This window comes from Dunckerocampus dactyliophorus, chromosome 2 (genome assembly GCF_027744805.1).
Source record: "Dunckerocampus dactyliophorus isolate RoL2022-P2 chromosome 2, RoL_Ddac_1.1, whole genome shotgun sequence".
Taxonomy (NCBI): domain Eukaryota; kingdom Metazoa; phylum Chordata; class Actinopteri; order Syngnathiformes; family Syngnathidae; genus Dunckerocampus; species Dunckerocampus dactyliophorus.
In genome coordinates this window covers 51,197,996-51,217,739 of record NC_072820.1, presented here as the reverse complement: position 1 = coordinate 51,217,739, position 19,744 = coordinate 51,197,996, and the positions used below count along the sequence as shown (strand labels likewise).

General features: G+C 42.0%; 1 protein-coding gene across 1 annotated transcript in view; it reads right to left on the bottom strand.

The window, feature by feature from the left end:
- Positions 1-15,501, bottom strand: part of rab2a (RAB2A, member RAS oncogene family) — a 31,893-nt gene extending 16,392 nt beyond the window's left edge. The window contains exons 1-4 of the mRNA XM_054766624.1: positions 15,308-15,501; positions 6,903-6,974; positions 6,254-6,321; positions 1,508-1,590 (exon numbers count right to left, since the gene is read on the bottom strand). Of these exons, the coding sequence (XP_054622599.1) occupies positions 1,508-1,590; positions 6,254-6,321; positions 6,903-6,974; positions 15,308-15,353 (269 nt within the window). The 5' untranslated portion in view covers positions 15,354-15,501. The remainder of the gene's footprint in view (positions 1-1,507; positions 1,591-6,253; positions 6,322-6,902; positions 6,975-15,307) is intronic.
- Positions 15,502-19,744: the final 4,243 nt, after the last annotated feature.

Sequence of the window (19,744 nt, the reverse complement as noted above, 5' to 3'; positions counted from 1 at the left end):
GTAAAAGTCTCCCAAACGGCGGTGCACCAAAGAAAAGGAAAGCCATGGAAGAGAAAATGAACATGATAAAAAGCTTCAAGATGTGTTGGCCGCTCTTTCATTCTCAAATGTCATGACCAGAATTAATGGTAAAGATTACTGAATGCGAGAGGGCTCATGGATTCTGTGCACTGTTACAAGGAGATCAGGGAGGGCTGCAAGACATCCACATCCTCATTTTGCGCTTGGTGCGTGCGCTCTCATCATCATGGAGAATGTGTGGAGAGGTGCATGTGGTGCGGCTTTCGAGAGGTGCATTTGGCGGCTTTTTCTCAGGTTTGCCGGTGGATCTTGGCAGCGTGCAGCGGTGATGGGAGGTCCACTGTCGCCGGCGGTTTTCGGGGGCTGGACTGCTGCGTGCTGGGGACGACAGCACGGGCTCGGGGGTTGATTTGCGTCAGGGCGGGGGTGACGCTGGTAGCGACAAGAGAGGCAGCATGTGTGCCGAGGGAATTGCGGGGCTGTTCGGTTCTGACGTTTGAAGAGGATGACTTTAGTGGTTTTAGTTCCCAGCAGGATGAGGAGGACAGCAATGAATAACCTTCCTGGTAAGATACTGTTTTAACCCGCCTTTATACGCACTGTTCAGCACATTTGGGAAAAAAACCTTTAATTAAAAGTTTAGAAAATCTTTCTGTGTACCCTGTGATTGACTGGCGACCAGTCCAGCGTGTACCCCGACTCTTGCCCAAAGTCATCTGGAATAGGCCCTAGTACACCCACAACCAAGTGATAAAGGATAAGGGATAAGCGACAGAGAAGATGGATCTTCCTGCGTGCTAAATATCGCATGTTACCAGGTGGACACCTGTGGCTTATAAATCGGTGCAGCCTATATACACTACCGGACAAAAGTTGTGGACCAACCCAATTTTTCCAGTTATTTATTGTACTTCAAGTGGTTCAAGTCCAATAAATAGCTTGGAATAGTACAAAAGGTAAGTAGCAGAGGTTAAAGAAAGGTTACCCAAAAGTGAAAAAATGTGGATTTCAGAATGATACTGTTTCATGGACCACAAAATGGGTCAACCATTTAAAGCTGTTGTGCAGAAATGGAGGTTGATGGAGCCTTGGCAGTTGGTGCAAGTCATTCCTGCAGGTGTTCCGAGTTCTGGACTTAAGACCTCCTCTGTCTGCATAAAAACACACTGTGGCACTATAGCTTTGTCAACATCAGTTGAACAGCATTGTAGTGGAGAAAGCCATTTGTTGCTCCAAAAATGCCAAGAAAAAAAGGCAATTAAGAATGAAAGAGACACAGACCATCTTAACACTTATAATAGCTTTTACCTTTTAGAAATTGGAGTGGTCTAAAACTTTTGCCCGAAGTACAAATCTTTTTTCCTCTTTAAATGTAGTGGGTAAGGCTTATACTCCATAGTGGGACAAGTACAGTACTCATTTCTGGGAGTGCATAGGAACACGAGGACGGCGTGTGTCGAGTAGATGAGGCAGTTGATGTGATTACCTTGTGATGTCATAAACTAGCAGTGCTCCCGCTGCTCCTCTGTAGTAAGACCTGGTGATGGAGCGGAATGACTCTTGGCCAGCCTGGAGACACACATACATTCATATATTCATGGAAAGAAATGGAACTGTCAATCACTGAAAGGGATGGAGCTGATCTGTTGGCTTTCCAACAGTGCTCATCATGCTACAGACGGAACATTCTGTCCTATAAATCACCAGTCTTTGGATATTTGGGACATTTGTTGACCGGATCTCCCAGTCCTGATTCCCAAGCAGAGTCCGGCTCCGGGATTTGGGGACGGTTATGAGAAGACAGGACAGAGCAAGCATCTGTAAGCGGATACAAAGGAGTTCTCTCTTACTCGCTCCATCTATCTTTCACAATTCCTTTCTTTCTCTGCAAGCGTGCGTCAAATCCCCACCCCCACTCTGTCCACATATGAACAATAAGGAAAGTCACATTAGCTTGTATTGATGTAGCATTGATGTCAAGCAGGCCAGCCCACCAGGTCATCTTGCTCATTTCCAGCTCCTTCTATTCTTCCTCTTCTCATTGTCTCACCTTCACCATCTGTTCCTGACGTCACTCATCTTTTCATTCTCTTTCCCCCCCATCACTCCATTCACCAGCTCGCGTTCTTACCACCCCCTCCCCAAGTCGTGTCTATTCATGCTCTGTCTGCGGTCAATGTACAGTCACAATGTTGCCGGTGTCTCATTTGGGCCGCGGGCTCAAACAAAACTGCACTCTGTGCCAGCAGCTGCAGCTTGGCACTCCCCCGAGCTCAGCTGTTAAAGCAAACAGCCGAGCAGGCGCAACCGTCGCCAAGTGGGTGAATCACTCAGCCAGTCACCCACTATGTCAGCAGGTCTGCTGCTTGGCCAAGCAATCGGCAATGAGTCAGGACACTAACGAGTCATTCAAAAAGCAAAAATCAGTGGTGCTGGAAGTGGCTATGACGTGTGCTGGCGTACTGTGTCCACTAAACAGGCTGTTTATCTTTCAAATCACGGAACGCGTGAATTCCAGGTGACATGTTGCAACTGGTCTTTGGGCGAGCCCGCACGCCACAAGCTGACTTGTGTCATCAGATCTGACATCACCGCTTGTCTTCTTGCTCAACACCTGCCCTCACGTTTGTTGAGTTCTGGCTCCCTCTATTGGTCAGACACGGTGCTGCACATTACACACGGCCCTCCAGGATTATGCCGGGTTTTTTTTGCAATTGTTCCCACCTAAAATGCCTTTTTCACACAGTTACACTGTTGTTGGATCGAGGCCAACCATGCTGCCGATACAGATCACATGGATTAACTGTAGAAGTATTTATGATGATGATGATATTGGCAAATGGGTGGTTATTAAAAAAATAAACGTTTGGGTGGATTGTCTTTTTTTGGTGCTATTTAACACAAACCTGAATTGAATTGGATGCACGTTTTGGACTAATACATTGTTCAATAATTGTTTTTTAGCTCAAGATGAGAACATGGAAAATAAAAGAACAGAAATAAATCTGTTTATAAAATAAAATGTGTGGTGTTCAAGCTAAAAGGAGAATAGAGAATAGAGTGTCCAACTATGTCTTTCATTTATGACTGGCAACATTTCAATCGTGCACTACTTTACTTGAAATGTTTCAATAAATAGTTGTGACGTCCATCCATCCATCGTCTATACCTCTTTTCCTCACTAGGGTGGAAGGTATGCTGGAGCCTATCCCAGCTGACTTTGGGGGAGAGGCGAGGTACACCCTGGACTGGTGTGGTTGTGACGTTCTCTATGTAAATAAATAGCTCACCTCTCCTTTGTTTTTGTCAAAGTAGATGAAATAATGCTGTAAGTTGGATCCAGGTGTGCTCTGGTAATTCTTAATTGATTGTCTTTATACACCACACATTCCTACAAGAAAAAGATTTCAATGACAATATTTGCAATGATTCATTCATATCCCAGGTACGTTTTCATATTACTCTAAAACAGGCATCAATTTCCATTTAGGTTTGTGTCAAATTAGGGATGTCCTGATCCACATGCTTTTGTTACAAAGGTGAATTTGTACAACATTAAAAATAAAGTATTGTTGAATGTACTTTTTTTATTCCACAGCATGAGCAACAGTATTGTTTGGCTCTGTGAGTCAGGCCCCATCACAATAAAAGATCCATGAGAAAAAATGGCCGTGCAAAACACTTTTAGGGTAGGACTAATCATTTGACTTGGTTATGGATCAATTTGTGGTGTGATTTACAATATATGACTTTATTTTAAAAACTCTCTTAGGGCCCTATGAAATCCCTTTTATTTTATTCCCCAAATTCAGTTTTTTTCCATTTTTAGAGTTCAGTTTTTTACCTTTTCCAGTTATTTGACCACATAGAGTGTGTGCTATTTGTGTTAGTGAATAAAATGCAAAAATGCTTCCATTTACGGATGCAATCCACCACTGGCCCATCTGGTCCAGTCATTGAGAAATGGATGCAGCTTAGCTAATTCTTCTAATAGCACATATTGCTAGTACATCTTCAACAAACTCCAATGCCCGTGCTTTTCATGAAGGAAGATGTAGTCACACATGTCATTCCAATCTGTTTTAATGACACCCTTATTTGGTTTACACAATTAGACAAATGTGACAAAGAGTGCTCTTATTTTGAAGGCCAGAAAGTGTTGAGGATGGCAATTGACGGTTGATACGCGCTGGGTGCCAGAATACACGTGCCTCTGGTGTTTTTTCCACTCAGAACCTGCACATGGTCAGTGGGCATTGTGGAATGCTCCTTACTTTAAAGCAGTAAAACACAACACCGTGACAATACTCTACACTCATCCCACCTGATTCTCTCTCACACACACACACACACACACACACCCACACAGCTGCACTAGCTAAACTAAGACAACCCTGCTAGCTTCCATTCACACTCCGTAACAGAGGAGTTTCCAAGGTTTCTCCTCGCCGTTTCAACATGTTTAGTAGTGTTTGTGTGGTGAAACTAACTTGACCACGGTACACCACGGACATGTCTGCATGGTGGCAGGGGCCGAGTGGCTACCAGCTTTGAGGAGCATCACCACACCTACCATGTTGGGAGTGTGGCTCAGAGTTACCAACGTGATACGGCAACCCGATCAGCCCGATTTCGGTGGAAGCTGATATTATCCGATCTTCAGGAATACAGCTGAAGATGGGATGGACACATCCCTATGTCAAATAGTCCAAAATGTTGTACTTTTGTACTAGTCATGTTGGACTAAATAGGTCAGGTAACGAAAGGAGGCTGACTTTGTAAGTGCGCTCAGAAACTCTGCCATGAAATTAACACTTTTGTAATCTTCTCCATTCATGTTCTGCTCTTTGTTGAAAACGTTAGATACGTTAATAAATAAATAAGTCATAAAGATTATTTGTCATATTTAATTACACAGCAGCGGCAGTCACATGCAGCCCACCACCACAGCTTCAGAAAATGCTAGGGGAAAGTTATTTGCACAGCACATCTCCACTCAGTGTGCTCATGTGTGTCATGAAATACAATCGTCATGTTTCAATAGGACACTTATACAGATACCAAGAGGTGAAGCTAGCATACGACCTACCTGTTGGAGACCCCGTCACTGTCTTAAAGCTGTACACACTACATGTTTATGTCAACAACTTCATTCATGCCCGGGTGTGCTATGATGCAACAGCTCATTGTGATGACCCCTTTGCGGTACGGTCGTCCCTCACAATATCCTGATTCCATTATCTCTCACTTGCTGTATCAGGCTTCTTTCAGAAATCAATGAATGAATGATGGCTGTTTGCTAACAGACTATGGGCTATTATTGGTCCAGACATATGGAAATACAAGTGATATGTAGTGTTGTGGTCACTAGGCGGCAGTAATGATACAAAACATTGATGTTAGCTTACGTGACATACACTGGAAAAAAATTATCCTCCCATTCCATGCAGAAGTGGTAGGTTTTTTGCCTTCTTAAGTTCAGAAGAAGTAAATTTGAGGCTAACTGGTTAGTTTGCTAGCTAGCTTGAGTCCCTGTGGCATAAAAGTTCCGCAGTGTGATGTAAACAATGAATAATAGGAGGGTAAAAGTGACAATAGTTCACTTATTTCATGTCTACAGGGCTCTAATAATGGTAAAAACTGTGTTTACAAATGTATGGAAATTACAGGCGTGCACTGTGTCCGGCATAGATAGCACAGGCATTGTTAGCGCTGTTGTCAGTCAACATATTACTCACGTGGAGGGTCATCACATGTGGAGATGTGATTGACAAGGAGACAGTGAAAGCGTGATGGTTTTACACAAGGGACGACTGCACTAATTTGTTATTCAGAGAAGCTTCATGATATTTCATTCCATGTGTGAAACTGGCACTAATACAGTATATGATTGGAATAAATAGCATGATAGGTATAAAGTAGATTTTCACGATGTTATGTTCCGGGAGCTCCTGCAACTGGCCAAAAACGACTCACCGATACTGCCATAAAAAGGTCTGTTGTTGCTGTGCGTTCAAGGACCACTAATCTCACAGCTTGGTAAAAAACACAAAGAGTGAGGACATAAAGAGTGGTACATGTATGCTGTATTATCACCTGTTTACAAATACTCTGCAGGTACTGTATATACAGTAGGTGTATCACAAGCTATATGAATGTGATTTTACGGCTTCCTGCTGTTGTTAAGGTGAATTATCATTGCTATTCGGAAGTTCAATAATAAATACGTTACCGTGTCCCAGATCTGCAGTTTGATCTGTTTGCCATCTATAGTGATCATCCTCGCTCCAAACTCCACACCTACATTTACAAGGGAGAGGAATTTGCTTGTTAATTTGTTCTGGACTTTCACATGCATTTTGATAAGCATTTCATGCTAGGAACATACACAGATGGCCATAGATGCTGGTAGCAATTATTCATCATGCAGGGCTGTGCATGGTACAATACCGTTTTAAACTTAGGTATGGAACCCTGACTATGGCATGTAGAGATGCATTGTAATCATGGGAAAATATGGCATATATTTTCACATCATCATGCAATAACGCCACATTTTGGAATACAATTAATGAACGCATTTTGTCCTAACTTTTGCAATATGTAATAAGTTATTAGAGAATGGAGTGAAAACGTATGACATTATTAAATAATGTGGCTCTACACAGCGTATCGTTCCACCCCAAATTGCTAGCATATTAAAGTGAAAGAGCAGCATGCCTGATGATGAAAAAATGAGATGGTTGAGACATACATTATTATCTTAGCAGGAACTAACATTTGACATTTGCTTTGAAGAATATTGGGAATGTACTGCATATCCTCTTGTTTCTGCTGCCAACATACTGCTAGAAACAATCCCAGACCAGGAGGAGTCTTACCAATGGTGAGATCATGAACAGGCTGGAACCTCTTGTCTGTGAACTGTAGTAATAGACATGATTTCCCCACACCTGAAAAGACACACACACGCACAAACACAGAGAGTCATCAGGAATCCAATCAAAACACACACATACAGTATGTGCACACATTCATTCAATCTCCTCCACAGAAACATTGTTATAGAAAGCACTAAAGAGACTCCAATGAGTCCACCAAGTCAGACTACTTTGAACTTTAACCTTCATTAGTGTCCTGAGCACGAGGCAGAGCGCCTAAAAGGCAAGTAAAGTGAAAGTGAGATGTAAGAAAGCGAGACAATTAACATTGGCTGCAAACGCCAAGGACTGGATGTAAAATGATCTTGTACTATGAAATGGACAGTGATAACTAGGCGGCTTGGTGTTTTCTCCCTCCCTTGCAACGCCCCTTCTTGGGTACAAGACATGCACAGGGATAAAAGGATATAATCTTTTTTGAATCTATTTCGTATGTAGGTATAAGTTCCAACACCCACTAAAACTCCACTGACATCACGGTTGTAGAAATGGAACTCTTTCATACTTGTATTGGGACACAGGACATCCATGTTTAGCAATACGTGTGTGGATGGATCGTTTGCTTTTCAGGGATAATCAATCTTTCTGCTGACAAGCTCTTGGATGGGAGTGACTGGCTGACAGCCCAAAGTAAAAACTGTCTTATGTACAAGAAAAAGAGCAAAGCGTATCCAAATAGAGCTGATTTTCATATTCTGAACCAAAAGCTGGATCATTTCAACACCCTGTCTGCCCCAGTATCCATCATACATTCAGTTAGCATGCATGTATGAGCTATGTCATGTTAGGAATGGAATATTTTGGATTCTGCAACATGTATGTGCTTATCTCCAACACAGACACAACACATTCACCAAGACCTTTCACTTGGAACAAAAAGCACCCTGTTGTTATTAATGTCCCCCACGCACACTGACACACTTTTATTATGCGTCCCCCTTTCAGTGTCCTGGCTAAGTCGCCCAGCCCCCTAGCCAAGGATTGGTTGAAACCAGATCAGACCAACAAACTTTCCTGATCGTTAGGACCGCCTCCACACGAGGCTTATGAGGAAGAGGAACTCGGTTTCAATTTAGAGACTGCTTGGACCTGTCTAGACCTTAGCTGGTGGGCTGGCTGTTCTCTCCAGTGCTGGCATTGTACAATAATTGTGTGTATCTACTCCTTTTACTATTCAATTGTAAGCCTTACTTGAGACTCTTTAGCATTATTTCACAGCTGCTACAACAAAAGAATCTGGGTGGACTTGGCCCTGCTCTGAACTCAACTCTGAAGGTCAAACGCTTAACTGACACCTCACTGGAACCACAACATCACTCTCTGGCTGGTGTACTGGGGCACGATGGCCAATTAACTTCTCTATGTGAAGAAATATCAGCCCCTCTTCTGACGTGCGAAGCTCAGGCCAATTCCATCCAATCCTCCTGACAACTGATGCATTGAATCAGCCAACGAAATTGTGTTGGTTGATTGGCAGTCTTTTATTATGAAGGCAGGGAGAAGTGGAAAAGGTGGACTGGATGTCGACAGTGCATCAACAGCACATCAACGTTGTGCCTCTCTAGTGTTTTTGTCTTTATTTTACAATCAATCAGGACTAAAGAGTGTCAGGAAGTAGTCAGGTAGCTGCCGAGAGTTTGACTAAGTCTGAACGGAATACCTTTGGAACGGCTGAGCCTATTGTCAAATCATAGTATTTCCCAATCCATACCACCAAATGACTTGTTTTGACTCAAACAGATTCTGTCTTGCAGAGATAAAATTCCATTTGTTAGCTTTGAAAAGAGCTTAAAACCACACCTCTACCCCCAAATAGTTTGATGACAGCTTCACACTTGATTTCATGAAGAAGAAGACAAGAGTGAAGAAAAGAATTACAGTGTGTGAGTGTGTGAATCTAAGTTTATGGAATAAAAAGGCTCATGGACAATTAACAATTACGCTTACTCAAATAATTCCAAATTCTCAACACAGATGATTTGAATACAATTTGACTGTTTGCAACTGGCTTAAGATGAAACCAAAAATATAACCACCACCACCACGTTACCATTAGTACTTTCAAAGAACATATTGAAAGGAAAAATACTTTGATTTTTCACCATTGCTAATCAATGTGAAGGCAAACGGTAGAGAATAAGATGCCTGGTGTTCATGGCTGTCTCATACACACGTGAAGTCATACTGCTCTCTTCAGAGGCTGTACATTCTTCTTGGAATGGATTTTTTACATTTGGACATCTACAGTATATACATAGGCTGTACATTCATTGGCTCCTGTGTGTGTGTGTGTGTGTGTGTGTGTGTGTGTGTGTGTGTGTGTGTGTGTGTGTTACGTGGCGTGTGGCTCAGTGCTGGAAAGGGGCGGGACATTGTGCTTGCAGCACACTGGAAAGTCGGTGCCCTCGAGGCAGCAGAATAACGCTTGCAAAGAGTCCCTCGTTTCAGGCATGATTAAAGAGCTAAGTGGTTAGGCAAGAATATATCACTCATTTGGGAAAATATGATATAATATGTTACTGCTACTGCTAGTACATGATGGACTAGAATGCCAGTTACTCAGAAACAAACACATCCAAATCAAACATTGCTGAGTCAGTCACACTAAAAAAGGTTTTGTGTTGTATTTTTAACTACATGTAAAAAGACTACAGAGAAAACTGGCAAAGGCATCCATGTCCTAGCAGCACAGCACGACACTATACTACGCCGGTCATCCCTCACCTATCACAGTTAATTGCTTCCAGACCCCACTGTGATAAGTGAATTTCCACAAAGTAGGATTTGTAAAATAATAAAAATAATATATGCTGCTAATTTTATTAGAGCCCTCTAAAGATGAAATACCACCCCTATAGTCACCTTGACACTCCTATTACCCAGAGTAGTAGACATGAAAAGAAGATATAAGTAAGACTTGTGCTTGTGTGTGTTGCTGTAAATGTGTTCCCGAGGGGAGCTGAGTGAGCGGCAGACAGGAAGTGACGTCGGGAGTTCAGAGTTGAGTTCCAGCTTGGCATTGGTTACAATAGAATACAAATAGTATACAAATAGTGTTTATTTGTATTAGGGATTAGTGTGCCTGCTGGGAGATCATGGCAAGCTGCAATAAAAGCCTGTTGTTCCACCAATCAAGTCTGGTGCTTGTGTGTCCCACCCAACATTACAGTAGTGATGTGCGGATCCATGATGAAATATCGATACTAGCTCTTTTTCATGCTCTACAATGGATTCCAAAAGCAAAACATGGATACATTTGATGCTTGAGTCATGTGAGGTAATGTGCATCAGTAGAAAGTAACTAAATCACTGGTATTCTGTCTAAATGGTAGAATGTTGTTGGGAACTACTTTTTCTTCCGCCTGAGGAAGTACATAACGTGCACGTGCACGTGCAGCAGCACACTGCTCTGTCACTCAGTCTCAATCTGTTAGAAGGACGACCAATCATAAACAAAGCCATGGGTGACTTGCAAATAAAGTTTTCATCATTTATTTATTTTCATGGTTGGATTGTTTTACTTATTTTATTGTTTGAAATACCATTTTCACATATTTTAGGTTTTTTCCGCTGTTGCCCATTATTGCAAATCACAGCACAGGTTTATTTACCAAACACATTACACGTATTTGCACAAAAGTATCACTGATATCAGCCGAAATTTTACTCAGTATAGGATCAGAAAGGAAATCAATGGTCTTCCGCATCACATTACAATACCATTACTGCCACCTAGTGACCAGTACAGAACACTACACTTCATCGGAATGTCATTCAATGCGTCTTTTGCTTCATTTAACAAAAAGTACGTAATATTTACTTAAATATACATATGTTTTGATGCCAAACCGCTGGATTTATTCAAATGTGCACGGCTCAGATGAAGGGTACCCTTTGCTTGACTTGAGTAGTATGTGAAATTGTTGTTCTAACAGTGTGTACTATCCCTATCACTCTGACGTTTATAGAGGGAGGAAGCTTACCAAACCATAAATGAAGCCTGTTCATGTTTTTATTTTGCGCTAGCACGGCTATGTTGTAAAAAAGTGTCTATGTTTGGACATTGAAATGTTCCATGTAAAGCACGTCTACTTTTGTTGTGAAATTAACAATATTTTCTCTGATCATTTTGTCATGATTTCTACTTAGAATTAAAGAATGATGTCTGAAATTGGTTTCTTATGCGTTTTATTCAAATATTCTCTGTAAAAAAAAATAACTGTTGTGTAATCATTAGTGAAAAGTACATAACCTTCGTGTCCGCCTGCTGATGAAAATTTTGAAGAACATAATTCCATGGAAAAACAACCCCATGATGATTACAATGATATATATTCATGGAATAATTACTCAACTCTGCAACTAAAGTGATTTTTTTGTGTATAAAAGAGTAAAATAAGATTATTTGAACAAAAGTCTAACACCCCAAAATTTCGTGTCAGGCCAGTAATGTACAAACACTTGGAGCTCACAGCGTAAATTGCGTATTGCTAGTAAATATTGAATTAGAAAATAAAAAGTGCCTTCTTGCGCCAAACAAAACTTGAGTCCTTCCGCCGGTTATTCGCCAAATACGCGTTCAGCAGGGGAATGTTTCACCGTGTCCGCCATTTTGTGTTAGCATAATGTACATTCAGTCACAACCTCGGCAGCATCAAGCAGCATCATTCAATTCGACGAGCAATCGGCGGTTTAACAACCATTGTCAAGTCTAAGGTAAGATGTTTTCATTTTTATATATATTGGAGAAGATCTTTATGCGCTTTGAAAAGATTTTTTTCGTCAGGTGAGTTACACATTTTGTGTTTATCGAGCAGTTTAACTCGTTTTGACAGCCGTTGTTTTTACCTCTCGTAGGTCGCCGTCTGTGTCGTGTGCACAAAGCGGCGAAAAAAAACACGCGAAGTGGGCAAAATTATTCATCATTACTAGTCGGATTTTACTTACTTTTATCCGTCATATTATATGTCGTTGACATTTATCCCAACCAAATAAATTCTAGCGTGTTCGTTGATAAATTGCTCCGTATTTAACCCGGAAGCGATCGGCGTATCCCTCATGGGAGGTCAAAGTTCGCCATCTAATTTTTGTTTTTAGCATGATAATTGAAGAACCAATCACTCAGTGCATTTCACTGAATCCTGGCTCATGTTGCCACAGTGTTGCAATGATTAGCTTGTATTGTGGAGTTGATAGGTCAAAGTTGATGTCATTACAGTCTTAAGAACGGCTGATGGGATTTGTAGTCTTTGTAGTGATACAACAATGGCATGGTAAGGACTGAAGGTCCATTTTTCTTTGCCATATCTTCAGAGCTTTAACTCAAGATCTAGATTTGTCACTTGTTTTTATTTACTTTATGATACTCTCTCAAATATAAGTTACTTTTCTAACAAAAGTCATAACAGCATAAAGTCTACACTGAGTTATGTGCTTTACATTTAAGAAGAGTGAACTTGGGAGGGTTGCTATGGGAAATGGAAGATGTCTCCAGCTCTGGTATGTTGGGTGTGTGTTTTGCAATGTTTGAAGTTTGTGTTGATAACATTACCAAGGTCTATCCACCAGTTGGACATTTTACCCAAAATCTAACACTTTGGTACCCTTGATCTGAGCCATGCACATATGCTTTTGAAAATGTGAAGCATGAAGTGGCGAGGAAAGACTGCATGAGCAAAAAAACAAATCAGACCTGCATGTAACTTTTTTTTTCAAATGCCTCTTCCATATGTAGCTACTGTATTAATCTGGCTAAACACACTACTGCAGTCTCTACGTTTATATATCCCACACATACAGGCATGAAACTATATTAGACACCCTCATTTCTTCAGTTTCGTCTTCATTGAAATGCCTGATACAGCTAAAGGTACCTTTGTTTGGACAAATATAACAATGACAACAAAAATGGCTCATAAGAGTTCCATGTTTTGGCAGGAAATGCTATAGCTAATCATGTAAGAACTTACGTGATCTTGGTTATCATCAAGAAAGGCATGGAAGTTGCATCTCTTATGAGTGAATAACGGGGTAGCCTACCTGGGTCAACAAGTCAACTTCCCTTCCACCAAATAGTCAGCTAGCTAATTCTGCAGCACAAATCCTTTGGATGAAGAAGATGGCACAAAGAAAGAAAGATAAGGAGTAGCGTGCACACCCATGCAGCACCAGAAGTGGCTTTCATGGGAATGATGATCTGTTTTAATATTGGTTATCTTCAGCATAACAAGGTTCATGAAAATATGTGAACATTGTTTTAACATACACTATTTAGTCATATTCATTGTTAACAAACATGATATGACTCTCACAGGAATACATTTTATAAAATCTGTCTTTCATGGCTCTCTTAGCCAAAAAGGTTCCCCACCCCTGATCTAGAAGATCCTTTATGTATTTGTTTAGGGGAGACGCCTCGGTGGCAACCCCAAATAGTGTACTCAAAAGGGTTTGCTGCAATTTACCTTCCAGTTACTAGCGACAAAGTCAAGATGGAAAGACAACTAGAGAAGCACTCAGAGAGCGCAGATCTCCGCCAAGCGCCACATTTCCTTCCACCCCCCCTTATTGTGAGCCGCACCAAAATAATAATCCTACATTTTTTGGCTCAGTCTTTGATATTTGGTGGAATTACTTATTATTTTGAACACAAACAAACTAGAAAAGCACTCGGAGAGCACCCCCCTCATATTGTGATTTACAGCATAAATATTAGTCCTGCATTTATTTGACGCACATATTTAGATTCCTTGGCCATAACAACACAGCATTAGAAAGTGGATTCGTAATGATGGCAATGTTAGTTCAGTAGTTATTCACAAAAATGGCATCTTCCGTAATGTCGCTTTTCTTCCGGATGGAGCTCCACAGCTTTTGAAGATACCACAAATCCAGATTCCACAATGTCTTGGCTATATAGAATGGTGTTTGTTGCATGTTTATAGCTTCATTTCTTGTCTTCCTTTGATAAGACAACAAATTCCAAAGGTCCCCTTATTGATTCATATTCTGGTCCATAGTATCCGGAATGATTCCATGACCTTTGACATCTACAACCTGTCGGAAACTTGTCCTGTATTTTTTTTCCAAGTGCTCTGACCATTTTTTGTGGAGTTATATGCACAAATGCCGAAAATGGTCTTATCTCGCAATGTTAAAGAATCCTTTAAAAAATTCCTGGATCCAGACTGTGATCTGGATCACCCCCAAAATGTAATCACTTCTTCCATGTCCCATTTCCCACAATTCCTCAACCTTTCATCCAAATCTATTGGGAACTGTTGAAGTTATTTTTGAACACAAACAGATAAAATGTAACTCTAGTCATAAAGTCATAATATTACAAGAAGAAAATTTACAAAGATTATTTTAGAAGCAAAAAAAAGTTTATGCTAATAAAAAGGCTTTTCCGCCTATATGTCAGTTGATCCTTGAAATACTTCTTAGCATCTTTTTCATTTTAGTTTGGGCCCCCCTGTATCAGAAAGATGATATTTGTCATGCATACAGTAATCTAGGCAGGAGCTATGTTGAACATTGGTATAGTATAGTATAGTATAGTTAGTAAGTACATGTTTACGTCTTACGTAGAAATCTAACAAATATAGCGAACGCACTTTGTTTGATGTTGAAACGTGCACCTGCTGCTAGGTGATAGGTAACATGCGTAGGCCCCTCATCCCACGAAATCATTCATCACTGCTCAGCCACGGAATTAGAAGACAAAATAAAGGACAGACAGCATGGAAACGCCAGCAGGGTCGAAGCAACACGCGCATGATTCAACATAAGCTAACACAACATAACCATAAGCTAAACATAACATAACATAACCCATCTACGCCATTTCAGACAATATTTAAGGCTTGGCTCTTCCGAAGTGGCCTCCTCTGGGAAAAGGCGTACGATGGTCATAGTGATTGGAATGGTGTCACAGACGTCGATCCTGCGATTATTCCAGATACTTATTTACTGAGCTGCTCGCCTCTTGCGTAATATTTGGTCCAACTAACGCTGGCTAGTCCGTTGGCTGAGCTAGCTGGCTGTGGCTAACACCCCCACCCTGGACGCTATTGGACCAAAGGCCCTTATTGTTCGGCGAATGTAAACAGCTACTGCTACAAAATGGGGGACTTGTCTGCTATTGTACGGCACTTGTAGATGTTGTGTTTTTAAGGCTGTGCTGTTGAGTTGTGTTAACAGTATAGAAGGACAACTGTCATCCCACCTCTACGTCTCAGCTTTTACCACGTCATTGGACTATCCAACACTGCGGAAATGGACCGCTAGCCACATGCTAACAGCTAGCACCAGGCTAACACCTATTCTAGTTTGTTGCTGCCTACCTGTGTCTCCGATGATGATGTATTTGAAGAGGTAAGCGTATGCCATGGCCCTCGGTGCGTGGAGTCAGCTGTCTTAACTATCACAACTTTGTATAACCGACCTGAAACCGCGTGAAAAAGATGGTTGTCAGCTGGTTTGACTGTTTTCCTCAGTCGGCGCTGAAGAAGGAACAATAAACAGCCAGAGCCTCAATCTGACGTCACTAGGCCCGCCCTCGCCACGCTACCGTATGAGTATTTCATGTGTCCTCGGAAACCACAGCACTATGAGGAGTTCATTTCTCCCAAGTTTGTTGTTGTTGTGTTTTATGGTGTTTATGTGATTTTAGTTTTGGCATTTGTACGTCGCCGCGTAAAATGCAAAACACGCTTAGTCCTCAATATGATCAGCAGCATTGGCAGCTCACTCAAGACATTAAAACATTGTACATCCATCCATCCATTTACGTCTGCTCCAGACAGAAGTCTCAGTAGGGAAGACTAGACCTCCCAGTCTCTGGCTACCTCTTCCAGTTCCACCTGGAAGACACAGAGGGATTCCCAGGCCAGCTGCGAGGCATCCAGACTAGATGCCTGAGCCACCTCAAATGGTTCCTCGAGATGTGGAGGCATCAGTGGCTGAACTGATTGATGACCAAACGCCTCATCTTTTAGGGTCCAGATAGGGTCAGCCACTACCCAAAGCTCGTGATTGCAGGTGATGGTAGGAAGCCACAAACTGGACAACCTCAGCACCTTTGCTGTATCTACAAATGCTGTCTATAAAAATAATGAACAGAACCAGTGACAAAGGGCAGCCTTGGCGGCGGCCAACATTCCGACTTGCTGCTTGCAATTCAAACCAGGTTCCTGTTCTGGTTGTAAAAGGACTGAATGGACCTGGTACTTCTGGAGCATCCCCCGCAGGACACCTCAAGGGGCAGAGTTGAATGCCTTTTCCCAGTTCACAAGCACATATGGACCAGTTGGGCCAACTCCCATACACCAGTACTCTTGCAAGGGTGTAGAGCTGTTCCAGTACCCCACCGCCAGGACAAAAACCACATTGCATGTCCTGTAACTGCGGTTCCACTCATGGTTGTACCCTTCTCTCCAGAACCCTGGAATGGACTTTCCCAAGGAGGCTGAGGAGTGTAGTACAACCACACCCTCTGGGGGACAACTAGACCAGGGTATGCCAATCCCAAGGTACTGTTCCCATCTTCCACTCAGTGTTGAAGAGCCATGTCAACTAAGATAGTCCTGCAACATCCAGAGCCTTAAGGATTTTGGGAAAAAAGTCATCCACTCCTGGAGCTTTGCCACTGAAGACCTTTGGAGTATAGCTGAAGGACATGTCCGCACTGGGATTCAGAACGGCTTCAAGGTATTCCTTCCACCGCCCAACTATATCCTCAGTTCAAGCCTCCATCCCTACTGTAAACCGTGTGGGCAGGGCACTGCTTCCCCCTTCTGAGGTTTTGGGCGGTTTGCCAGAACCTCTTTGTAGCCACGCCCTGCTTGGCCTGCGATACCTGGCAGTTGCTTCAGGAGTGCCACAAACCATCCATGCTTGGTAAGACCACTTCATCTTGACGACCCCCCTAAGATCCGGTGTCCACCAATGGGTTCGGGGGTTGGCATGGACCACCATGCGACTACAGCGCCGGTTGGTCGTGTCAGCAATGGAGGCACGGATCCGGAGGTATGGGTATCAGGTGACTCTTCCAGACATTCCCACACACCCTTACTAGCAACAAAAGTGGTGCACGAGTCTCTAGTACAGGCTAAAAGGTTGACAACAGTGATGATTTGCAAGGACCTTTTGAAAGACACCGTTTGTGACCTTGGCACATATTTATTTACTTGTGAGATATCATACTTGCCGGGCTTGGAAGACAACTATCTGCAGCTTTTAATTGTTGCTCCTCTTCAAGTGTAGTGACTCCTCTCTTCCTGTAGAGAGGACTAACGTGCCGTGTTTTCATAAAAGCCATCAGTGTTCAAAAACATGGGAGTGTTTGTGTTGGAATAAAGAAAGACTGCAGACAAATCATAATAACAATAATCTATGAACTTTCTTCTCTTTTCATTTGACTAATAATTGAAAGTGAAAGAAAAAGTTTTCTCCCAAGGATACTCCAATGTATGCAAGCCTGTTTGGCCACTGAAAAAGCAACTCCCAATGGTAAGCCATAATCATGAGATAGAACAGTTGGATTCATGAGAGAAAAAGTCATCATGAGAATAAAATCTCATGAGTTTAAAAATCAAAATTCTGAGATAAGAAGTCATGATTATGAGATAAGCCATAATTGTGAAATAAAAAGTCCAAATAGTTGTTGGAATAAATTGTAAGTTATCAGTGAGATACAGCAGCTCCCATGTGGAACATACATCACTTTTTCTTTAAGGATTCTAAAGAGATGTTCCCATGTCATTAAGGATGTCAAAGTCATGTGTTGTGTGAGACGGGGGTGGGATGACTTCCTTGTACTTCCCTGTAGACATGTTTTCTTTTGTTTTTTCTTTTGCTCAAAACAAATGAAAAATGATATAATTATGAGATAAAGTCCAAAAGATGAGAAAAAAATTAAATTGAGATAAGAAAGTCCCAAGTATGAGATCAAGTTGAAATGAGATATGAACTGCGCATGTGCCGACGGACCATATGACGAAATTTTCAAAAAGATGGCTTCTCTCTCGTTTCCTGACCTTTTTTCCTGTCTTAGTAAGCGTGTCATTTTCCCAAATAGATATTTTGAACCACCGGAGCATGTACGTGGTATTTTTGCTCTGATTTTACGACTTCTACTTCCGAATAGAGGCGGGCTGACAAGCGGATGTGATGTCACGTGAAACCCAGCAATAATGCGGCCAGACGCCTGCCATATTGTACGAGTGCACTAATCGGAGAATGCACGCAAACCTGGGAAAATTGTGGTGTAAATTTTTGACGTTAACCAAAAAAACAAGCTAACTGGGGCGAACACTAACCGAGGTTCCACTGTATTATATTTCATATTGAAGTCTAATTTTAGGAAGTGGGGACTAGCAACAAATGCTGCTTTTAGTGAGATCAAGGCTGAAATGAATTATTAAAATTGTAATAATTCATTTTATTGTGCATTTATACATTTTATTCCTGGGGATGCAAATGGCCCCATTTCGGTGGAATGGTTGACACATGCAAATACCTCTCAGTGAATGTGCAACATGAGATGGACGGGTGGATTGGTGCAGCGTCTACTGGGAGGAGCTGGACAAGGTAGTCGGGGAAAGGGAAGTCTGGGCTTCGCTGCTTCGGCCCCACCTTGGATAAATGGACACATGGATGGTTTCTAAGGTGACATAAGCCGTGAGTTTGTAGCATCTGGTATCTGGTCTCCGGACTTTAGTGGGTTCAGATGTGAACGGCAGGCAGAGAAAGTGGAATACTTGCCCTGCTTTCATGGCCAAATGGTAGAAACAAGGGAGTTTGCCTGCATTCTGACTGCTCTGAGGACAGTTTCTTGTTAAGGAAACTGGGGCAATTACCATCAGTAGCCTGGGGGATAGCAGAAGAAAAGAAGGAATAAGAGAGGGACAACAAGGGCAGGGAAGATTTACTTTCTTCAGCTTGCTTTTCTGTTCTGCTGCGATGAACTTTCCAGACTTTTTTTGGCTGCAGTTGTCTGTCAGTCGAGGGTTTGTCTTTGGCCCCCGAAAGAAACACCTCCCTGCCAGCTTGCCAACACAAAACAAGAAATACTTTGGAAACATAAGCAGATTTATTGGAGGCTTGTGAAGGATAAACCGACGTGACCGGATATTCGCTTTGACAAGCGAGAGACGCGGTTGCATGGGATCCTGGATGGATAAGAACCAGCCATAAACGCTTAGATGAATGGATTGTAGAGACACGCACCAGGTATCACAAGACTAGCAACCGCTTGACAGACCATCTCTTATAGGAGGGTCATTCATGCTCCGTAGCTTAGCTTGACTGAAGACCAGAATGGATGTAAATAGCATTAGCTGCACGCTTGCTAGCAGTCACTGGACAAAAAAATAATATGCACATTAGCACTCAATAAGCTCATCAGCTCTTACCTTATGCATCCCCACATAGTACCAGCATGTGGGAGCAACTATGAGGTGAAAGAAGAAAGAATAACAGTATAGTAGTCTATCTGTGCAGGACAAAGTTAGATGGTGCGTTCAAGCACCATCCAACAAAGTGGGACAAGTCGCCGCTCGCATTAAACATGCAAAAGCGGATTTCTAACTGTAGATTCTTTTTGGAATAAAATAATGGCCCATATTCCAAAATTGATTTCCCTTTACATCAAATTTGATGTAGTTATTTACTAAATATTTTATTTCTTTTTCCTGATCTTGTGTGTGAACGGCCTGGTGGTTGGGGACCCCTGCCTTACAGCACGTTTGGGGATATTATATTAGAAAACACTCTCATAC